The sequence below is a fragment of the Formica exsecta genome, unplaced genomic scaffold (genome assembly GCF_003651465.1).
Source record: "Formica exsecta isolate Colony F162 unplaced genomic scaffold, ASM365146v1 scaffold201, whole genome shotgun sequence".
In the NCBI taxonomy this organism is placed as follows: Eukaryota; Metazoa; Arthropoda; class Insecta; order Hymenoptera; family Formicidae; genus Formica; species Formica exsecta.
In genome coordinates, this window is record NW_021849308.1 from 108,237 (window position 1) to 128,652 (window position 20,416).

A 20,416-nucleotide genomic window follows, 5' to 3' on the forward strand; every position below is an offset into this window, starting at 1 on the left:
GATCATGCGCAACCCTCGAAAAGGACACATAGAGAAAAGTGACGAGGGTAGCATTCTAGAGTAGTGGAAAATGTCGCTATAGCGGAAGAGAACGACTGGGCGTTTAGTGCGAAAGGAGCGGGAGAAGTACTCTTGCCTTTGAGAGAACACGGGTACTTAAGTGGGGGAGTCCTGCCGCATGACTCTGACGGGCCAGAGTAAGACCCAACACAGTTAGGGCTCACGCGTCGTACTGTTAACTTACTCGGTCTGCTCTTGATCATTTTGAAGACTGATAAGTTCCGATCTTCACTATGGAGAATTCGTGAGATGTCTCCTTTTTCTGTGACATCAAGAGGGCGTTTTGGGTATACGATCATTTCGCGTACGGCGAACAAGATATCATTGTATCGCAACAGCACTGGAAACATTTGCACAACCTTGTTGCGGATTTTTCTTGCCAGTGATAGTGGTGGACTACGTTATATTCTCGCGCGTGATCCGTTGATCAAATTAGTGCGTGTGATAAGGATGCTGACCGAGTGATCCACAGTGTGCATTGTGCTTTGGATAGATTTACAACAAAAGTCCTCTCTCTGAAGCCGTAGAGACGATACCAGCTTAGTTGTGTTACGTTACAAGTAAGTCAACAATTATTATTAAATACGATCACTTTTAGACGAATGTTTTTGTTTCACATTTCAAATATGACCTTTGATTTTCACATACATGTTGATATGCGGTATAAACGCAAACTATCGCCTGATAAGATTTATAGTTAACGGAAGGGTGCGCGTGGTAATATGCATCTTGAATCATCTCAACAGGTGCGTGGAAAGCAAGGGTCAGAGTGCGGCACGTACGTGCGCGTAGACCGGGTTTCTTCGAATGATGGTACAATCGCGAAAAAGGGGGTTATTTAGAGATAAAATAAAATAAGTCAAAAATGTAAAATAAGTTCTTTTATATGAGGCTTTATTTCTGAGAAAAATTACTCAAAAAATTGAGAAATATAATAATAATCCGTACTTTTTTAAGTCTGAATGATTTCTTAGGATTGACAATGACCATCGATGATCATCGTGATCAATTTCGATAGCGTTTATAGAAATATGTATAAGAGACACAAAATTTTATTGAAGAAATAAAAATGATACAAATATACGATAATTTCTCCTGTAACTTAATTTATTTCAAATTGCTATATATTGCATATTGCTTTTATATGTTAACAACCGCTAAATTCTACTTTTGTAATATAAAATCATCTTGAATGTTTTTCAAATTTTAGAAAATAAATATGTTATTTCATAACTTTTGTATAAAGTTTTTTTTTTAAAAAAGATTTTATTGTATTTATTTATTTCTATTTTATTTTATTTAATTTATTTCTGACTTATTTTTTTTATCAAAAATCATTTTCTTTTTGATTTTATCACCAATCGAAGGAACTGTGTATGAGCAAGGTACTAGTATAATAAAATTTAGCAATAAAATTAAGATGTTTTTATAAAAAAAACAAAAAAAAATAACTAAAATTAAAAATTGATTGTGTAATATTATTGAATAATGATACGATATCTCTAATGGAAATCATGCAACTGACATCATTGAAAGTAAACCAATGATGCAATTTGTGTTATTGACATTGTGTCTTAATTTGCATAGAGAATATGGGTAAGAATACAGATTTTGAATTGAGAATACCAATAAGCTTCGGTGGTGTTCCATAATTTTACGAATCGGTTGTCGTCTAGTACTTCTTGTGCCACATACGTCACTTGAATTACCACGCTTTCTAACGATAGAACTTCGTTCGCTACTCACGATAAGTAACCGTCTATTTGTGCGCACAAGTCGATAATTTTGCGACAGCATCGAATTGATCAGAGCCCATATCGTGCTTTCCGTTATCGTAAATCACACTTGAGACTAGGTCAAGTTTAGATTCAAACGTATTTGGAAAATCTGGAAGAGAAAGAAATTCTTTCAGAGAGCGCTATTACGAATCTTTGACCCAGTAACAAATCAAAGATTCTAGAAATCTGGCAATCAAAATTCGTGTTAAAAGCGAGAAGATGAATCCGTATTCGTTTATAATAATTCCTTAATTGAAATAAATCGATGGTAGTTTTTATTCAAGTAAATATTATCTTTTATTCACAAATAAAATTTTTATATTTGTTTTCACATATTTTTTTTATACTTTAATAAAAAATATTATATGATTTTTTTTATTATTATAAGTAATCATTATAAGTAAAATTTTTTTAAAATAATAAGAATTTTGACGACATCTCAAAATGCAAAAAATAATTATAAACTTTTTCATAAAAAATTAAATTACTACTTTAAAACTTTGATACAAAAGTAAATAAAATGGTAACCTCTCTCTTGTGTCAAAAGAAATGACAGTCAATATTATAACCTCATATTTTTTTCCATTTTGAGAATTGTATACTGTTAAGGTTTGGCTTTAGAGGCCAACGTGTGTATAATAACGGAACTTAGAATTGATACTGCAGAGAAGATTACTTGGTCAAAATTGGGTCGTAAAGAAGATTACGGTGCTTTTGATAAAAAAATAACAATTGAGAAAAATATGTGTACTAACATTTTATATTTTTTGAGAGAAAAAGTATTTTTATTAATATTTTGTCAAAAATAATTTCAATGGCATTTTTTTCTTGTGCTAATGCAATTTTGAAAATATAAGAAAATTTCACGTCTTTTGAGAATATAAAATCTATTCGTTGGGATTTATTCAAGTGCATTCTCTCGATCAAGATAATAAAATTATTTTTCACACACACAAATTCTATGATTTTAAATGTTTCTCTATGACACGCGCGATATTATATATGCGAGTTTGTGCAAACTGCGTACGATTAACAAAATTTTGATTTCTTTTCACAATGCATGCCGTTTGAGGACTATTCAAATTTCTGCAAGCAAAAACACACACATCTCTCTATATACACACTTTACGATATATCTACATATTTTCTCAATGATTCTTCGGCAATTTACAAAAGCCAGTTCGCCTATTAGGTATTCGAGCACCGACGATAACGACGTGAACTACCTAAACTATGGCAATGACGACGGGAGAGGTTGCTAAGTTTGCGGTGAAATTTCTCCGGAACGACTTCCTCGACTGTTCGCTAGTGGGGATCCGACTTGTTGCTCGAGGTTGTAGACATCTCGCAAGGCGGTTCGTTGCACCTCGATGCCAATCTACGACTGGCTCGGGACAATCTCAGTGTCAGATCGCCGATTTCTAGTAGCGCATGCATTTTATGCAATGATTCTCTTCTATCCGTTATAGCTCGATTTCGATCAAGTATTATTCTTACACGCGGTGGAGATTGTTCAATTAATATTTTAATAAAGAATCGGTGGTATCTTTTGTTAATCGCGAGATGATCATGTAATCGTATGGAATGTTGACTGATAGCTGGCTAGACTTTTTTGCAGTTTGACAATATTAATATTGTCCGTTTAATTTCTCGTCCCGATTACTAAATTCTCTAAATCGCTGAATGCTAACGATAAAGATTTGTACGAAAATATCCACATAGATAAAAAAGAATAGTTTCTGTTTCTCTAACATTAATATTTCTTCGTAAATAAGTGAGTTCATAATTAGAATATTATTGTGCTAAACTATTACAGTAGTTAGATATTCGTTAAGACGATGGTTCAGCAAGACATGTCTTATTCTCTCGCAGATTGTACTTTTCATCGCATAGTTAATGCAGCACAAAGTAAGAAACGAAGTCTCTATTTCTATTCTATCTCTTTGACGAGCAATAACTCTCATTAGATTTGTTTGTAAAATATTTTGCTAAAGTTTCTTCATTATACGCTAAAATATTCTTTATATTAACATGAAATGTTGGTATCAATATAGGAAATATTTTAAACGTGTAATAAAAAGATATTTTGTTTTAATATATAAATTGTAAATTATGCTGGTGTAAATGTTATATAATAATATGCTTGAAGAAAATTTTTTTGACGGAAGTGATTGTAAGAAAAATAAAGTTTGAAGATCTAATTAATAAAATCTAAAAAAAAATCATTTAATATAATAGTATATAATACTTAATAAACGTATTATTTAAATAATAAAATTTTAACATAAATGTTTAAAACATTCATGATTCTCTCTATATTGAACATTCTCTACATACTATATATATTTAATATATAATTAAACTTATAAAATTAAATATATATGTATCATAAAATTAAGCGTACATTTGTTTATACAGATGAAGTTTTCGACGCACTTGTGATGGTCTCCTTAAAAATATCAAATGGCCAATTAAATTTTTTAATTTATATTATATGCTGAAACGTAAAACCAATAAAGATATTGTTTTTTGTGGGTCAATTTTGTCGACATTGTTTCGTAAAACGGTCGATGTAATTTTACAAAAGTAAAAAGAGAGAGATGAAAAAGACAGAGAGATAGGAAGAAAGAGAGGCATGAGAAAGAAACGGCGAGAAATAGAAGCAGAAAGGGAATGCGAGATAGACAAGGAAAGAGAGAGGAAAGACGAGAGAGAGAAAAAGTAGCGCCGTTGCTGCGAGAGAAGGACGGCGGAACAACAGTATGGCGGGGGGTTCTCACTGTTGCAGCAGTGACTAGAGAGTAGGTCAGTGTACCACATTAACCGGTACTCCGACGGAGACCGGTGGGGAGGTCTTCCGACTCGTCGCGGTTCCGTAGAGGCTATAGATACCACCTTTACCTCCACGGTCGCTCATGGTCGTCCATGGACGGGTCTACGGGACTCCGCAATCCGTCCGCGGTCTTTACGGAAATCTATGGATTCGCGGGGACCTTAATGGTCATTCGCGTCGACCCATAGGAGAGCCCGTATATAGAAATATGTACATAGTTGATGGCCCGTTGTGTGAATTTTCTATTGTAAAAATTCTCGTAATTTCTTTTTTATTATCTCTTCCTACCTGAATTTTGAATGCAGAGTTTAAAGACGCTGCACGACCAGAATAAGGAAAAATATAGAAAAAATAAGGAAAACGAAGAAGATAAGAAAAGATATAGAAGATCAAAAAATATTCGACGTTTCTTAATTTCTAGACGTCAATTAGACTGCATTTTTTATAAGCTATTCCAATTATTTGACTTGTATGTTATTTGTGGTCTGATGTTGGTTTATAATTCTTTGGAATTTTCCGATAATGCGCTCGGAGATTTGCTTCGTATGTACGCTACTTGTCCTTGCAGCGAAAGTGCTATGAAATGTCGATAGACCAGTGTTGTTTCGATGCCTCAACCGCAGCTATGCGAATGTCCGCCAATCCGCGCGTACTTCCTCGACGTCCTCTCCGTCCTCATCGTCTTTAACCTTTACCTTAAGGGTCGTCGCACTTTCTCCGGCGACGAAGCGGTGCCAGGTTGCCTCGCGTACGCATCTATATACGTATCGAGTCGCGACTAGATCCTCCTTTTGATGTCAACATTCAGGCAAAGATCGGCTTCAATAACAACAATAATACGATCATGTTTATCGAGAAGAAATTTGTCGCGTAAACATAATATAATCGTACGATTTCTCGACCTTTTCCACAATCAAACTTATTTATTTTGAAATATTATCAATTTTCTGGACTTGATTTATAATCTTAAAATTTAATCGCGAATCAATTTTGGTCGATCTTTTTGCTACTTTTGTCAATTTAACAAGAGTAATATATATATATATATATTCTTTTACACACATCTATATTGTCAGCGCGTTCAAGTACTAATTAATATAAAATATAATATGTGTTCTATATTATATTTTAATTAGAAGGATTTAACTCGAAATTTTTCAGCGAAAGAAGCAAATGTCAACGGTCAAATACCAGTATCGAAAAGAGGTCATATACTTTCTAGGGTGTTAAATTATATTAAATTTAAAGTATGATTTTATTGATATAAGTTATATTGATCTGTGTATATTTATATATATTTATCTCTTGCTTATTAAAACTCAAAAAGTTCGATAACACAAATTAAAAAAAAAAAGATTTTATTGAAAATCTATTGTCTTAAGATTTATCAAAATAAAACGCCAAGTTTCCAGAATAGCGCGCGAATAAAGAATTTATTTTTTCTTTTATCTTTACTTGTATCTTTTTGTCAATAGCATTTTAAAGAATTTACATTTGCCTCTATAGAATACCTTTAGATATCCTGCTGAGATTTCAGAAGATTTATGTGAAGTCGGAAGTAAAATAAAAAGAAATTTGAAAAAAGAGTCTTATTGCGCCTAATAAAATGCATTCACAATTAAAACGACATGCAATTAATCATTATACAATATTTATCTTTTTTTACATTTTGTGAACATTTTATAGAACACAACATATCAGTCTCGATTCTTCTATTTTTTTTATTTCACTTCAATCTCTATAAAAATCTTCGCAAATATTGGTAAAATACTCGATAATATTTTACAGCAAGATGTGTATAAATTTTTTTGTATTCCATTGATGAAAAGATATAAAAGAAGACATATTTTTAACTTGTGCATAATTCGTTACGATAATTCGTTAATCCTAATAAATTATGCGTCAAGCCAAATTCTAAATTACTCATGAAACATTAAAAGTCACTTACGGTATCTATTAATATATGCAATTAGTCAGCAAGCAATTACCTATAGTCTTTTCTGCTCATTTTTCAGAAAATGACACAAATGTGAAAACATACTTATTTGAAATATAATGTTCTGATGTTCGATGAAAGATACTTTATCGACTTGTGCGAATAGACGCGTTTCAAAAAATCGTGAAATAGTCATATTAAAAATATGGTAATTTGTAGATAGTATTTTTCATCCGCCCACATAGACGATCGGTACTTACAAAGTACTACTTTGTTGACCCGCTAAAAATAACCACTCTCAGATATACCGTTGTAATAGATAAAAGATAATACCCTCATTTAGTTGATCTATTTTGTAAAGAATTAATACTAAAGTATCGTCGCGACGATACAGTCGATCAATGCATATATAGATATCATTTGCATTCCTGTGCAAAAGCACATGCTAAGATATTTCTTTATTATCTCTAGATTTTACTAACTTTTTATATTATTAACAGAGATAAAATAAAATTTCTCAAAAAAAGGCCGTGATATTTCCCATGTTCCTATTTCAATATAGATCCGACATGTCTGACTTAAACGTCTGTTTTCTACTTACACGTTAAATTATTTTTTTATTTGTAAATAGAACAAGCAGATTATATCTTTATTAGTTTCAATATTTTTGTCACTAATTCTGGCATTATAAAATTTAAGTTTTTTACAATTCTGAATTATTTAAATATAATCTCACGAATTTGAAATGCGCGAAAACTCTTTCTTCCCTACACAATTGTTTTAATTGTTACATCATTATTCCATTAATAATTATTGTGACGATCAAAATAAGCATTAAAAATGTTATATATTCAGTCTTAATTCCTTAAGAGAAAAAAAAATAATTAATCATTGATATAAAAAAAAAAATTTAATCCGTAAAATCTCTCTTTGATTCAAAACGAAACATTGAAGAAACGATCATATTTTCCGCATTTATTAATTAAAAAGGAAAACGACATTTAAAAAAAACGCGCGTTGAGCGAGTCGATTGGGAACGGACGAACGCGTAGTCCGTCGCTGCTGCGTAACGAGGCGAAAAGATCCATTCCGCGTACAGCCGGACACGGAAGTATGGAAATGAATTTCACGTTTGGTCGCGTCTGGTTCTGCGTGCTGCGGTGTGTGGGTCACGGGTACCGAGCGGTTCCCAACCGGTCGCCCGTCAACGAGGCGCGCGAGGACGAAGACGCTCTCGCGCGAGCGTGACTCGGTTGACCGATGTAGGTCATTCACGGGGAACCGCATTTCGCACGCGCCATTTTTCGTAACGAAAAGGAAAGCCATGATTGTGTGTGTGTGTGTGTGTGTGTGTGTACGTATGTATGTGCGTATAACGCTGGTCGGCTGCTTCGAACGCTTAGCAAAATCTGACTGGTCTTGCGTAGGCCTCCCGAGCTTCTCGGCTACCCGGTAACGGTGCCTCGACCTACTTCCGTTCTCCAGTATACGTGCCGATATAGTTTAGCCGGGCATAGTCATCGCGCGAACAAGTGTGCCGCGCGTTGCGCGCCGCGTCTCTTCCGGCTGTTTGCGGGATGATACAGAGATTAAATTGAATTTTAATAAATTTTTCCGCGCGGAAAAATTGCGGTAAGTGAAAAATATACCAAAATATATAGCTCGCTGATTAAAAATAAAACAACTCTGAAATAATATGTAAATTTAAACTCTAAAAATTCTACCGCACAAATATAAAGACATAAAATATCTCTACCGGTATACGCACGAAATATACTTGTACCAAAAAAATGCGGATGTGTAATTCGTAGAGGGACCGGAAAGACGATAGCGCGACGCGGTAGATCGTCACGTGCGAGCAAGTGCGGTCGCGCGCGGGAATCGCGAGGAAAATCGCACGCATGGTCGCTCGCGTAGAAGTGGGTCGGCGCGGAAACCGCGGCTCGCACGCGCCATTTTTCACAACGAAAAGGAAAGCCATTCGGGCAAAATCAAGTCGATTTGCGTAGGCTTCGGCCGTGCAGCCGGCTGTAACGGTGCTCCGGCCTACTTCGGTCGCCCCACTGCGCGCGGCTCGAGGCGGCGTGCGCGGTATGGTTTCGGCGTGTAGTCACGGCACGGATATTCGCGAGCGGCTCGGCGGCCCCCTCCGACGAGCTCGTGCTCGTGGGGCCCGATGAGAGGACGGACGGACGGATGGAATGATGCAGGTATCTCCGCGTGCACGCGGGTACACGTGTACACGGAATGCGTGACTGTGCACCAATGGATGGACATTTTATTCTTGCCTATGGGGCTATTAAAAAATCTTCTGAAAGAAATTATAAATATGTTCTAAAATTCCAGAAAACGATATCTTTATATTCGCATTTGTAAAGGGAAAGGTATCTCTTTATTATTAAGATTATCAGAATAAAAACAATCGCGTTGATGCGTGGATTCTGTATTCCAAATTAGATTGCGATTATTAATTAAATGCTGATTCAAAATTTGACCAAAGTTCTAAATTTTGTAACACAGAGATTAAAAATAAATGAGAAAATGAAATAAATAAAGATAAATACACACGAATCAAAGAGAACAGTTTAATTTATAGAACATTAAGTAGAAGATAGATATTATAAGTCAGACATGCCAGATCTAGATCGAGAGAACTACATATCTCGCGGGGTTTTGAGAAATGCTGCGATAAATTTTATATCTGTTGATAATAGCTATGAAGAACTATTGCTTGAATACTTTTCCTAAGAATTTTAGTCAAGAGAGAGAGAGAGAGAGAAAGAGAGAGAAAGAGAGAGAGAGAGAGAGAAAGAGATAGAGAGAGAGAGAGAGAGAGAGAGCGCATATGATTATTATTATATTATTATTTTATATGATTATTATTATTTTAATAATTATATATATTATATACTTAATGTTATTATTAAAATATTAGTTTTTTCATAACTTTATAATTATTTTATTGCAAGTTCCATGAAAAATTGATCATCTATGATTCATATCTATAAGAAGAATTATAGAAAATATTTTCGAGATGTTTCACGATGATTGCAAATTAAACTCGTGTTTACATGACATTCTCTACTTAAAATGATCTTAAAAATATCTTTAATTAGTACATTATATCATCCTGCATAATACGATGCTGCGACAGGTAATAAAAAACAGAATCTCAACATTTACGGTAGATAATAGATAATAGAAAATAGAATTATAAGTAAGCATCAGAATGTTTGGCGTGGTAGCGTAATGTCGCCTTAAATTTTAAAGAGGGAGAGGCATATGTCCCTTCGTAAACACGGAGCAGAGTCGTAAACATGAAATGGCTCCGCGCAGCTACGGCCGAATTTGTCGCGCCGCACGGATACCTGGTGATCCCATTGATAAGTGGCTCACTGAAACATTGTCGTAGGCCCGAAAAAGCGGGCCCGATCGATTGTCGGCTCGCGGGTCCACCGCGCGATCGTGCGAGACACGTCCACGCCATTGAATAACGGTACACGGCAACACGTCACGGCGAGAGGACCCCCCATCCACCCGCTTCATAAGTCTCGGGGGGTCGGCGCCGACAGTGGGAGAACCTACTCCGAAGCGTTTACCGTCGGCCGTTTACACTTGACAAGGACGGACTCTAACCGACGACAAGGACGGACTCGGGCGCGCTCAAGTTGAGCGCAAAGAGCGGAGTTTCGCGAGAGGGGTATAGTAATGATGATGATGATGATGGGTGCTTGCGGGAGCGACAGGTACTACCAAGACGGTGGAGCCGATATCCATGTTTCTCATGACGTGCTCCCGCGACCACGCGGATATGTCAATCGGAACAGAAAGAAGAAAGGATATCGAATTTAAGCTTTTTGCACAGCAGGATGTGAGCAATGAAGGGCGCTTTACGCGTGAATAGAATGAATATCCTCTTGGAAGTCGTTGTTTGGCAGGTGGATATGACAGTTTATCGATTGTCATGCAGCAACAGCTGTATAAATCCGGAAGAGAATTAAATTCATATATTTTCTTTATTTTTCACTTATTTATTTATATATTCGCGAATTTTATATAACATAAACTTGTTTTTTATTTATTTTTTAAATACTTTTCGTTTCCTGATCTGGCGTTTCTTCTCTTGTTGCATATTATATCGTCTTTTATTTTTACATAATTATCTCTACTATTATATTTTATATTAATATTGTAATTTTTGTTTTATTTTGTGATGTTATCGATATATTGAATGTTGCCAGAGCGACTCATATTTATTCTGTTCTTATCATAAATAAACTTTGGCATCCGAGTTCTTGTCATCGATTGAAGTCTATCCTTATTAAATGTAAACGACCGACGGTAAACAGTAAATATTTTGCGTTATAAATTTCGTCAAACATCTAATAATAAGGTTTGGTGTAACCTTTTACGAATAAATTTTACATTACTTAAATTTGATATAATTCCGTAGTTTATTAATAAATGATTAAATATTATCAATATTTAATTATTTATTAATAAACTATGGAAATATTGCGAAAATATTATATCAAAGTTATATGCATATTTCACAATTGACAGGATGGATCAGTATTCTGTCTGTTAAATTTGTTAATTTGTGTGCATGTAGTAAAACTTTAGTGACTTCTACTTAGGATTAACAATAAGATATATTAAGGCTTCTCATCATTGCAGTCATATTGAAATAAGAAATTATATTGATAAAATATACCAAAGACTTTCTTTTTGATTCGTAGATTGATAAATAAATAGTTATAAATTTTGATCAATTGTTGTAAGATCTATTTTTGTTAAGAATGACATGTAGATTGGATTACATTTACTAATATAGGATATTAAAAAAAAAAAGTTTCTAGTATATTTTATAAATTTATATCATCAAATGCAAATGAGAGAGATAAAACTAATTTACTTAGATATATCATACAAGAAAGAAAGAAAAAGAAATTTACATGCTTTTTTTCGTTTTTGATATTATAATTCAATGTAATTGCAATAAGGAAATAGCGGTCTTAATGAAAAAAAACTGAGCGTAATATGTTTATGTCACTTTATGTGATATATGAGTGTGAATAAAAAGTGTGTGTTATCAAAATATCATATAATAATCATATAATAATATATCAATAAATATATTACAATTATAGTAAATAATTAATAAAGGTGAGTATTTGTTATATTAATTAGCTACTGCAATTATAATTAAATAATAATAATAACAATATTTAAAGTTGTTTGACACACTAATTTAACCTTACTAATGCAAAGACATATTGTTATTAAAGCACTTATGTATATATATCGCACAACTCACTTTTCTATTAATCATTTGTTATTGCACAATACTAAAAACAATATTATTATTAGTAATTAACAATAGTATTAGTAAATTATATATATATAATGTATATATTATATATTACATATTTAATAATTTATATATTATTAGTAATTAATTGCATAACTAATTTAATGAATTCACAAAATTATCAAAATTTAATAAAGTTAATAAAATTTTACAACAAAAGTTTGCGCACCAATAACCGCGCCTTGGCTCATATTTCCAGTTTCCCCAGTTGTTAGTATTGTTAGTACTCTGAGCCTATTGCTGTTATTAATTAATTAAATGTTCTAGAAACTCTATAAAAAAGTTTTAATATAGCTAGAAAGAGAAAAAGATGTTTGAGAGAGCAAACATATAAAAAGAAATAGTTATAATTCGTATATAATCACAAAAGAATATTTGTATATTAATACATAATATATTTTTAAAACAATGTGTTTTTTTTTAATAATTTTTTGAAATATTTGATCAATTTTGTGAATCATTACAAGCTTATTACGTTTATCTCCATATTTCACTCTTTTATTACTTTAAATTAAAACAATATATAGATACAACAATTTAATAGCGCTAACAATAAAATAGCTAATAGATATTAAATGTACAGTGCGATTACTAACACTATTGCTAATTGTTATACGCTATTAATATTTACATAAATTAATATAAAAAGAAATAGTCAATGAGCTAAATTATTGAATCATCTAGATACATATAATATATAGATCATTCATTAAAAAAGTATTAGATATTTAAAACTTTTCGACTATTGATTTTTTGTTTTTCTGTTAAAGATAGAACAATAAAGGTAAAAATTATTGATAATATAACACATATATACGCACGCATATATTTTTATGCACTTGTTTTTTTTTTCTTAAGCGCAATGATACATAAAAAATGCAATTACATCTTTTTTTAAATAAAACAATAAGATTTGTTTTTTATTTCTTCTTTCTAATATTCTCCTAATCATTCTGCATATGAAAATAGTAGTATTGCTCCATGATTGCAATTCGATTGCAAAACCGTTGCAAACCGTGAAAATTTTGTTGTTTGAATCACACACACAAATTCAATAAACAAGATTAAAAATGCTTAATCGCACTAAAACGTTTTTTTTATTTGTTAAAAAAATTATAATTTTTATAACAAAATTTAAAAAAGAATAGTTATTTTTTAAATAAAAAAAACGTTTTTGTAATCTTATATAAATACACACTTTTATACAAATACAGCATTGCACATGCAACATTAATTGCATATTTTTTTAAATTGTTTTTTGTCAGTTATTTCTATATTATTTTTCTATGTATAAAAATATATAAAGATAACGTTATTAAAAAGTAAATATAAAGAATTATATATATAGTGTATAACGCTTTAATTTAATGATTTGATGCTAATTCTTACAAAATATATGAGAATACTTAATGCTTTGGTGACAAGTTCTGAAAAGTCTGTATATATTGTCGCATGTTTCTTCACTGCATTTTGTGATGAGAAAAACGAGAAATCATGTAAATTTTTTGCTGCAAATTAATTATTGAAATACATTAATTTTTTATATGTCATTATTTGCGTCGATGGCACAAATTGGATTATTTATTATTATTAATATTGTTGATATTGTTGTGCAGATCGAAGCCAAAGAACGAGAGAAGCCAAGACGCAAGAATTCAACGAAGTTCAACATGGAGAATTCAAACCGTATTAACATTTATTTATATATATTATATATACCAGGAAATAAATTTTAATCTCCATATAGGCGATTATTTTGATTATTTCAAAAATGTTTTAGACGAAATTTATTTGTGTATGTTTCGAGAAGGAAACGTCTTATGTCAGCACAATTTGGTTCCAAATAGAAGCGCTTTCGTGATATCAAAATCAGGTTCTAATTATAAAACAATCATAAAAATACTAGAATATAGAACCATTAAAAAATTAATATTTTACATGATGTTTCATGATTTGTTTTGACATATGATATATAATATAGGTACATATATAATCGCTTTTTAAGATTAAAATAAATTATCTGGTACAAGTACATATATAGAGGATAAGATTATATTATAATACATTATATTACAATATAATAATTTTTATTATAATATATGTAATACAATATACATATATAGTATTAAACTCACATATCCACATTCACATACACAATATATATACATATATATATTTTCGTTTTATTTATACGTATATACATATTTATTATTAATGCAGATAATAATACATATGTGGAAAAATATAATAATAAAGCAACAGTAAAGCAAAAAAATAATAAATAACTTAATATAATCCTTTATATTATAATTAGAGTTTAACTATTAAGTTTAAATATTTTATATTATTTAGTTTATATAATACTCTTTGTGTTTAGTACTTCATCCTATCTATATTATCGTCTTCATTTTAACTATGTAGCCCAACGCTCTCAGTTCTTATTATCCTATTGCCTGTATCATATTACTAAATTCCAAATGTTTTATTTCTATACTGTTCTTATACGTATTTTTATTCATTTTTCATGACATCTTTCTTCCTTTCTTATTCTTCAAATTGCTTCTCTCTATAGTGTTTCTTATTTCAATTAGATAATATTGTGTACTTAATGTGCATTTTACAATATTTACGCTTATTGTTACTTTCACTTTCATTGAAGTTATTACAGTTCTCGGCATCATTTATATTGCTATTTCTTTTTCTCTTATTCTTTTCTATTTATATATAGTATAGTTTTTATTCTGTACTATTATTTAGAATTAATTCTATAATGTCTTCCGCTTATATTTTAATATTTTTTAAACTTTTTATGTATGTTTTTTACTATTACTGACATTCAATAAAAAATTAATATTTTTTTTTGTTATTGTTCGTACGAACACACACGCATTCGTTTAAATATAATATGTAATTATACTATGAGATATGAGAACGCACGTATAACGTATATTTCTGCGTATGTAAACGAATGTATATGATCGTTGGATCGTACTAGCTTGAATATAACCTACCTATCTATCTACCGTATTAACATCGACCACAAACGTGCCACGAAGCTGTACGACATGCCTCGCTTGCTTCGCGGATCTGCTCTTGTTTATTCTCTTCTTCCTCTCTTTTTTCATTAATATTAGCCTTATTAAGTATAAGCCGTCGGCTTATCTTAAGATGTACTCGGCCGTAGCTGGCTAATGTGCCACTGACCTAGTTAGCTAGAGTAAGTCTTTCTTCTCGAGAGGAGAGTGAGATCTATGTCTATCTAGCGCTTGTATGCACACTCGTTGTGTGTGTATGTGTATATACGCATCGACATTGGTTACATACAGAATACGTAGGTATTGTAAAATATATATATTATATATATATATATTTTTGTTATTGTGTCATTTTTATAATCGTCTTTATCTTAAGATAAATCTTGAAAAGACACGATAAAATTTTTTTCTTTGTTATTACTAATAAAGTCACATCTTCATCTAATTTACATTTATAAATCTGGCTAATGGCAATCAATGTTTTTTTTCATGTTCCAGAGATCCAAAATTTCGATGACTATCGGACTAGCAACAATTTGGATAGGCCAGTCTTAAATTCGTGTTTACCCGATAGTCCGGATAGTGGCTATAGATCTTTCGAGACTTCGCCTCAACATTTGATTGATTCACAGTACAAAGTAGTAATTCCGGAAAATCCAAGAGACTATTACTACCAATGTCAACGTCTCGCACATGCAGATTTCAATGACACTTCGCGAGCTAATACTCAGCGCCAATCAACAGAGTGTGAGAGACTTGCCAGTCTCGTAAATTCTATACCGACGACATCGTCGTTCCGCAATGAGCTGAGTTTTTCATCATCGACAGAGATAAAGAAAAACAAGTCGCAGGCAATCAAACAGGAGAATAACGCACAACCTCTTACACAAGAACTAGATATATCTCCTTTGCACACATCCTCATGCGGACAGATCGAAATTCCTTCCTCTCTGCAACAAACAATCACATTTACGACATCATCAGAGGAAGAATATACTACAACAAATATAACACCGACGAACGAACAGAATACTATTAATATCGAAAATCTAGCGGCGGGAGGTGAAGCGGTTGTTGCTGAAAATTATAATAAGCAATTTTACGAAGCGAACGCGTTCTCCATCAACAAGGTCTCTGAGTTTCACAATTTGCATCTACAGCAAAACCAATTCTATGACTCGGATAGATCATCGAATACGATAGTCACAATACCTGAACAAACTAAAATTCATAATTTGGTGGATGGATGCGCATTGCCGGAATATTCCTCGATCATTAACTTGAACAATTCCGAACTCTCGATTACGGTACCATCGAACAGCGAACAGGAGGCTCAACAACAGCAACAGCTGCAAGAAGAGCATACTAACTACTTTCAGAATTCGTATATTTATACCGAAGCAAGATCAGAAGGCGAAGAGTTCGTGACAGGTGCGAAAACAGATATCAAGTTCGATTCTGTTAGTACAATTATTTTCAAGCCGCCACCTCCCTATCCCGGAAACAGCACCGAAGAGAACGGTGCATCGCTAGCGCAGCACGTGACCGTGCAAAATTCTTCAAATACCAACATTTCGCCAACATCGAACATCGTAACTGAGATGAAATACGAGACACAGTCGGGTCCACCGACGACGCCGTCGCACTTGACCTCTTCCGGCGTCGAACCGCCACATAGCAGTCAGACTTCCGGGATCGTAATGGGTGATTCACCAGCCGATGTCGGTGTAGACAGCTTGTTGTTGTCTCCTTGGGCCGCAAATGGACCCGAGTTCCTTGAAGGTGGGGTACCAGATGTGAAACAAACGGCCGGATTTCAAGATGCTTCATGGGTGGATTCGCTTATGCTAAATTCGACTGTCAACGTAGCCTCGGCTCAATCGCTAATGGAAATAAAGGGTCCACTTCCAGCTTTTACTAATTACACGGGACACCTTTCAATCAACGGTATATCTGGCCATCACTATCATACGATAGCCTCATCCGGTCAGAGGTCGTCAGTACCGTCTGCATCGCCGACACCCTCCTCCAATCAAGAATACTACGAGTCACCCGTAGTGTCTTCGAGTACACCATGTCCGCAGGTAAGTCAAAAACATCAGCCACAAAATCATCAGCAGCAACAGCAACAACAACAGCAGCCACAGCCTCCAAATCAACACCAGCAACAGCAATTGCCACAATCGACGCAGCAGATAGAATACGATATTGAGGACATAGCGGAGATTATCGGTTCCGCGATAGCGGACACAACGGTGCCGGGAAACGGAAACGGTCCCAGTTCGGAGCAAACTTCGGATTCAAGGGACGATTGGATAGACATCGCCGATTGGATCGACATAGCACATGAGTGCTCGCCTAAGACCCAAGAGACCACGTCGCCCAACTCGTTCGCGCCGCAGATTTACGTGACCACGACGCCGACCATGCCGACACAACAACACGCTGGTTCCACGCTACAAAATCTGCTTACGCAGAGCTATGCGCCCTTGTTGCAAGCGAGATTGCAGGCCGGTAACGCCGCCGGTCTTCAAAACACATCCTGCGGCGAAACGCCGTCATCGACGAGCCCTTATCCACCTCTCAGCCCGCCCAACCGAGTGTCCACGTCTTGCAGCCCCGACGACCTCTTACATTCGTCTTTCGCCACCCCTTCGCATCCCAGAAAAAGATCGCGATCCTCGCCAGGTTCCGGACAGAACCCGAACAAGAAGAATCCGGCCCTCAATACAGCAGTATTACCGTACGGAGCGGAATCCGAAGTGATTGGCAATCCAAAGAAGCCCGTTCATAAGTGTCACATATGCAATAGGGCATTCTTGAACAAGAGCAATATTAAAGTGCATCTGCGTACGCACACGGGCGAGAAACCGTTCAAGTGTGACGTATGCAGCAAGGCTTTCAGGCAAAAGGCGCATCTTATCAAACACCAGCAGATTCACAAAAGGGGCGGCAGAGAATAAATTCTTTCTCTGATCGAAGGGACACACCTTATAAAATTAAAACGGTAATTCTAATAATAAATAACATAGGTAAAGATATATAATAAGAATAGACTTATAAACATACTTAAATTACGCTATATCGTACCTATGAGACATGGCGATAATGCGGCCATTGTAGTGACAATATACAGTATGTGATCACTCTAATTAGAATCCGTTGATTTAAATGCGTCCCTTTAATTGGAGAAAGATAAAAGTGGATACAAGTCCGCTTCTAATTTAATGGAGATGATCACGGCCGACGTTCAGAATAGCGACATATAATATTAGTTTTTAATATATAATTCCATGCATGCTTTAAGACACGTATGGAATTATGTATTCTAATATTCCGTTAAGATCACAAATGAGAGATTGAGACGTAACTAATTGAAATTGAATTGGTAACATCTCTAAACTCTTCTTTGAACAACGCATTTTTATTCGAGATTTTTATTCTTTATTTTTTGCAATGAGGCTTATAATTGAACATCGTATTTTGATCACAATAATGATGATATTGTATATATCAAAATTACTGATTTTTATTTCTGCGTGTTAATTTTAAAATTAAGCCAAAAGTTGTCATTAGAAAATAATTTTAAATCTTCTTTTGACTACAACGAAAATATAAAATAATTTTAGGTTTTTTTTAATTACAAAAAAAACTTTTTATAAAATTTTTGCTATTGTAGATTTAATAAGTTTAGTCATAAGCTTTACGCCTTATTTTCTTGCATTGCAAGTTTAATGATGAAATCTGCATTTTATACCTTGTGCAATTATATAGCAGATAATCTGAAAATATAGGACAATTTCGTCTTCTTTTTCTTAAAAAAATTTCTTAAAATATATATAGTAATGCAACTTTTATATTCAATATGTAAATACGGATTTGAGGCATTATTCGCGTATGTGTTACTATTTACGCTGACGTCACTGCTGATAAAGCTAATAAATAAGTAACAATAAAAAATAAGACAATTGTGGATATATATCATTAACTTTTATTTAGCGTTAATAATACGCAACTGGACTCTTCTAATGATGACGACGAACGAAATGTGATGCTCAATTAATGCTTAACTGCAAAAAGTAAAAAATTTCAATTAGTAAAAAACGCGCTGTTTAAAAAAAGATTTGAATAATTCGGATATTATCTAACTAAATCCAGAAACATATGTGTATTATATAACGTCTTCAATCTCGGTAAGAAATAACTCTCCAAATATTTCTCTTTAAGAGACTAAAACTCGATTATCAAAACAATTATGCAAAGTTGTAAAATATTATATATTAATATTTTTACAAGAATATGAATTCATGCAAAAATGAATTCATCAAAATTGTGTTGTATATTTATATGTTACGGTGATTTTATATAAAACAAACTTTGACATTATAATATTATATAATTTTTGACATTTTGACAAAATTACTGATCATTTAATAAATTAACAAATTTGAATATGGTAACATTCTTTATAATGTAAGTCTAATTGACAAATAAAAAACATTTGAAATATAATTTTATAATTGAAATTTTATAACTGGAAATTCCATAACTGAGAATTTTATAACTGGAATTAAAAAATATGAAAAATATATAAAAATAAAAGATAAATAAAAATTTTACAGAAGCTCAATTAGAACATAAGATTATAAATATAAAAAGATAATGATTTTTTATTTGTTCTTTATAATAATATTTTTTCCTTTAACATTATTTTGACTTCACCGTAACGTATTGTATATATTTATTTTATTATATAATATTATAATTATAAATGTATAATATAATATATAAAATATGGCAACAATAATAAATTATTAAAAATTATAAAAAAGAAACCAAAGGATATGAAAACTTTCTATAGAAAAAGAGAGAGATAAAGAAGAGCTTTTCTCCATTCTATAGCATTCTTTGAGTAGTTGGAGATTTCTCGCTTCAAATCTTTAATAAACTTATTTTTAATATATTTAAAACACTTTAGTTATACTCTCTTGAGAGACTTGAGATTTTTATTAAACTTATGTTTAATATATTATGTTTAATATAATATTTATTCAAAACTTATATAAAAATTTATTTACGCTTAAATATAGAGATATATTTATACAATTTAGTCTCTCATTTTGACTGCCAAATTTTATATATTATATATACATATTATTTTTTAGTTTTATCAATCTTTGTCAACATCCTATCTCTCGATTCGGTAATTATGCATATTAGGATCGACCGCACAGATTTCAATAGTCTTGATGCATATCAAGGATATCGGTCCTGAGTCACTTTCAAAAGATTTTAGCCATCGCTCATTGTTTATTAAAAAGTTATTAACAAAATTAATTTAATGAATAGGACGTAATTTTCTGACACCATGTACGATTAAGAAGAAATATTTTTTAAAAATTA

At 32.7% G+C, this 20,416-nt stretch overlaps 1 protein-coding gene across 1 annotated transcript; it reads left to right on the top strand.

Annotated features, from left to right (window-relative positions):
* On the top strand, positions 1 to 18,595 carry LOC115234678 (ras guanine nucleotide exchange factor B). Its single transcript, XM_029805905.1, has 3 exons — positions 1 to 620; positions 13,595 to 13,664; positions 15,512 to 18,595. Exons 2-3 carry the CDS (start codon positions 13,649 to 13,651, stop codon positions 17,974 to 17,976), a joined length of 2,481 nt encoding a protein of 826 aa, XP_029661765.1. The 5' UTR covers positions 1 to 620; positions 13,595 to 13,648; the 3' UTR covers positions 17,977 to 18,595.
* The last annotated feature ends 1,821 nt before the right edge of the window (positions 18,596 to 20,416 follow it).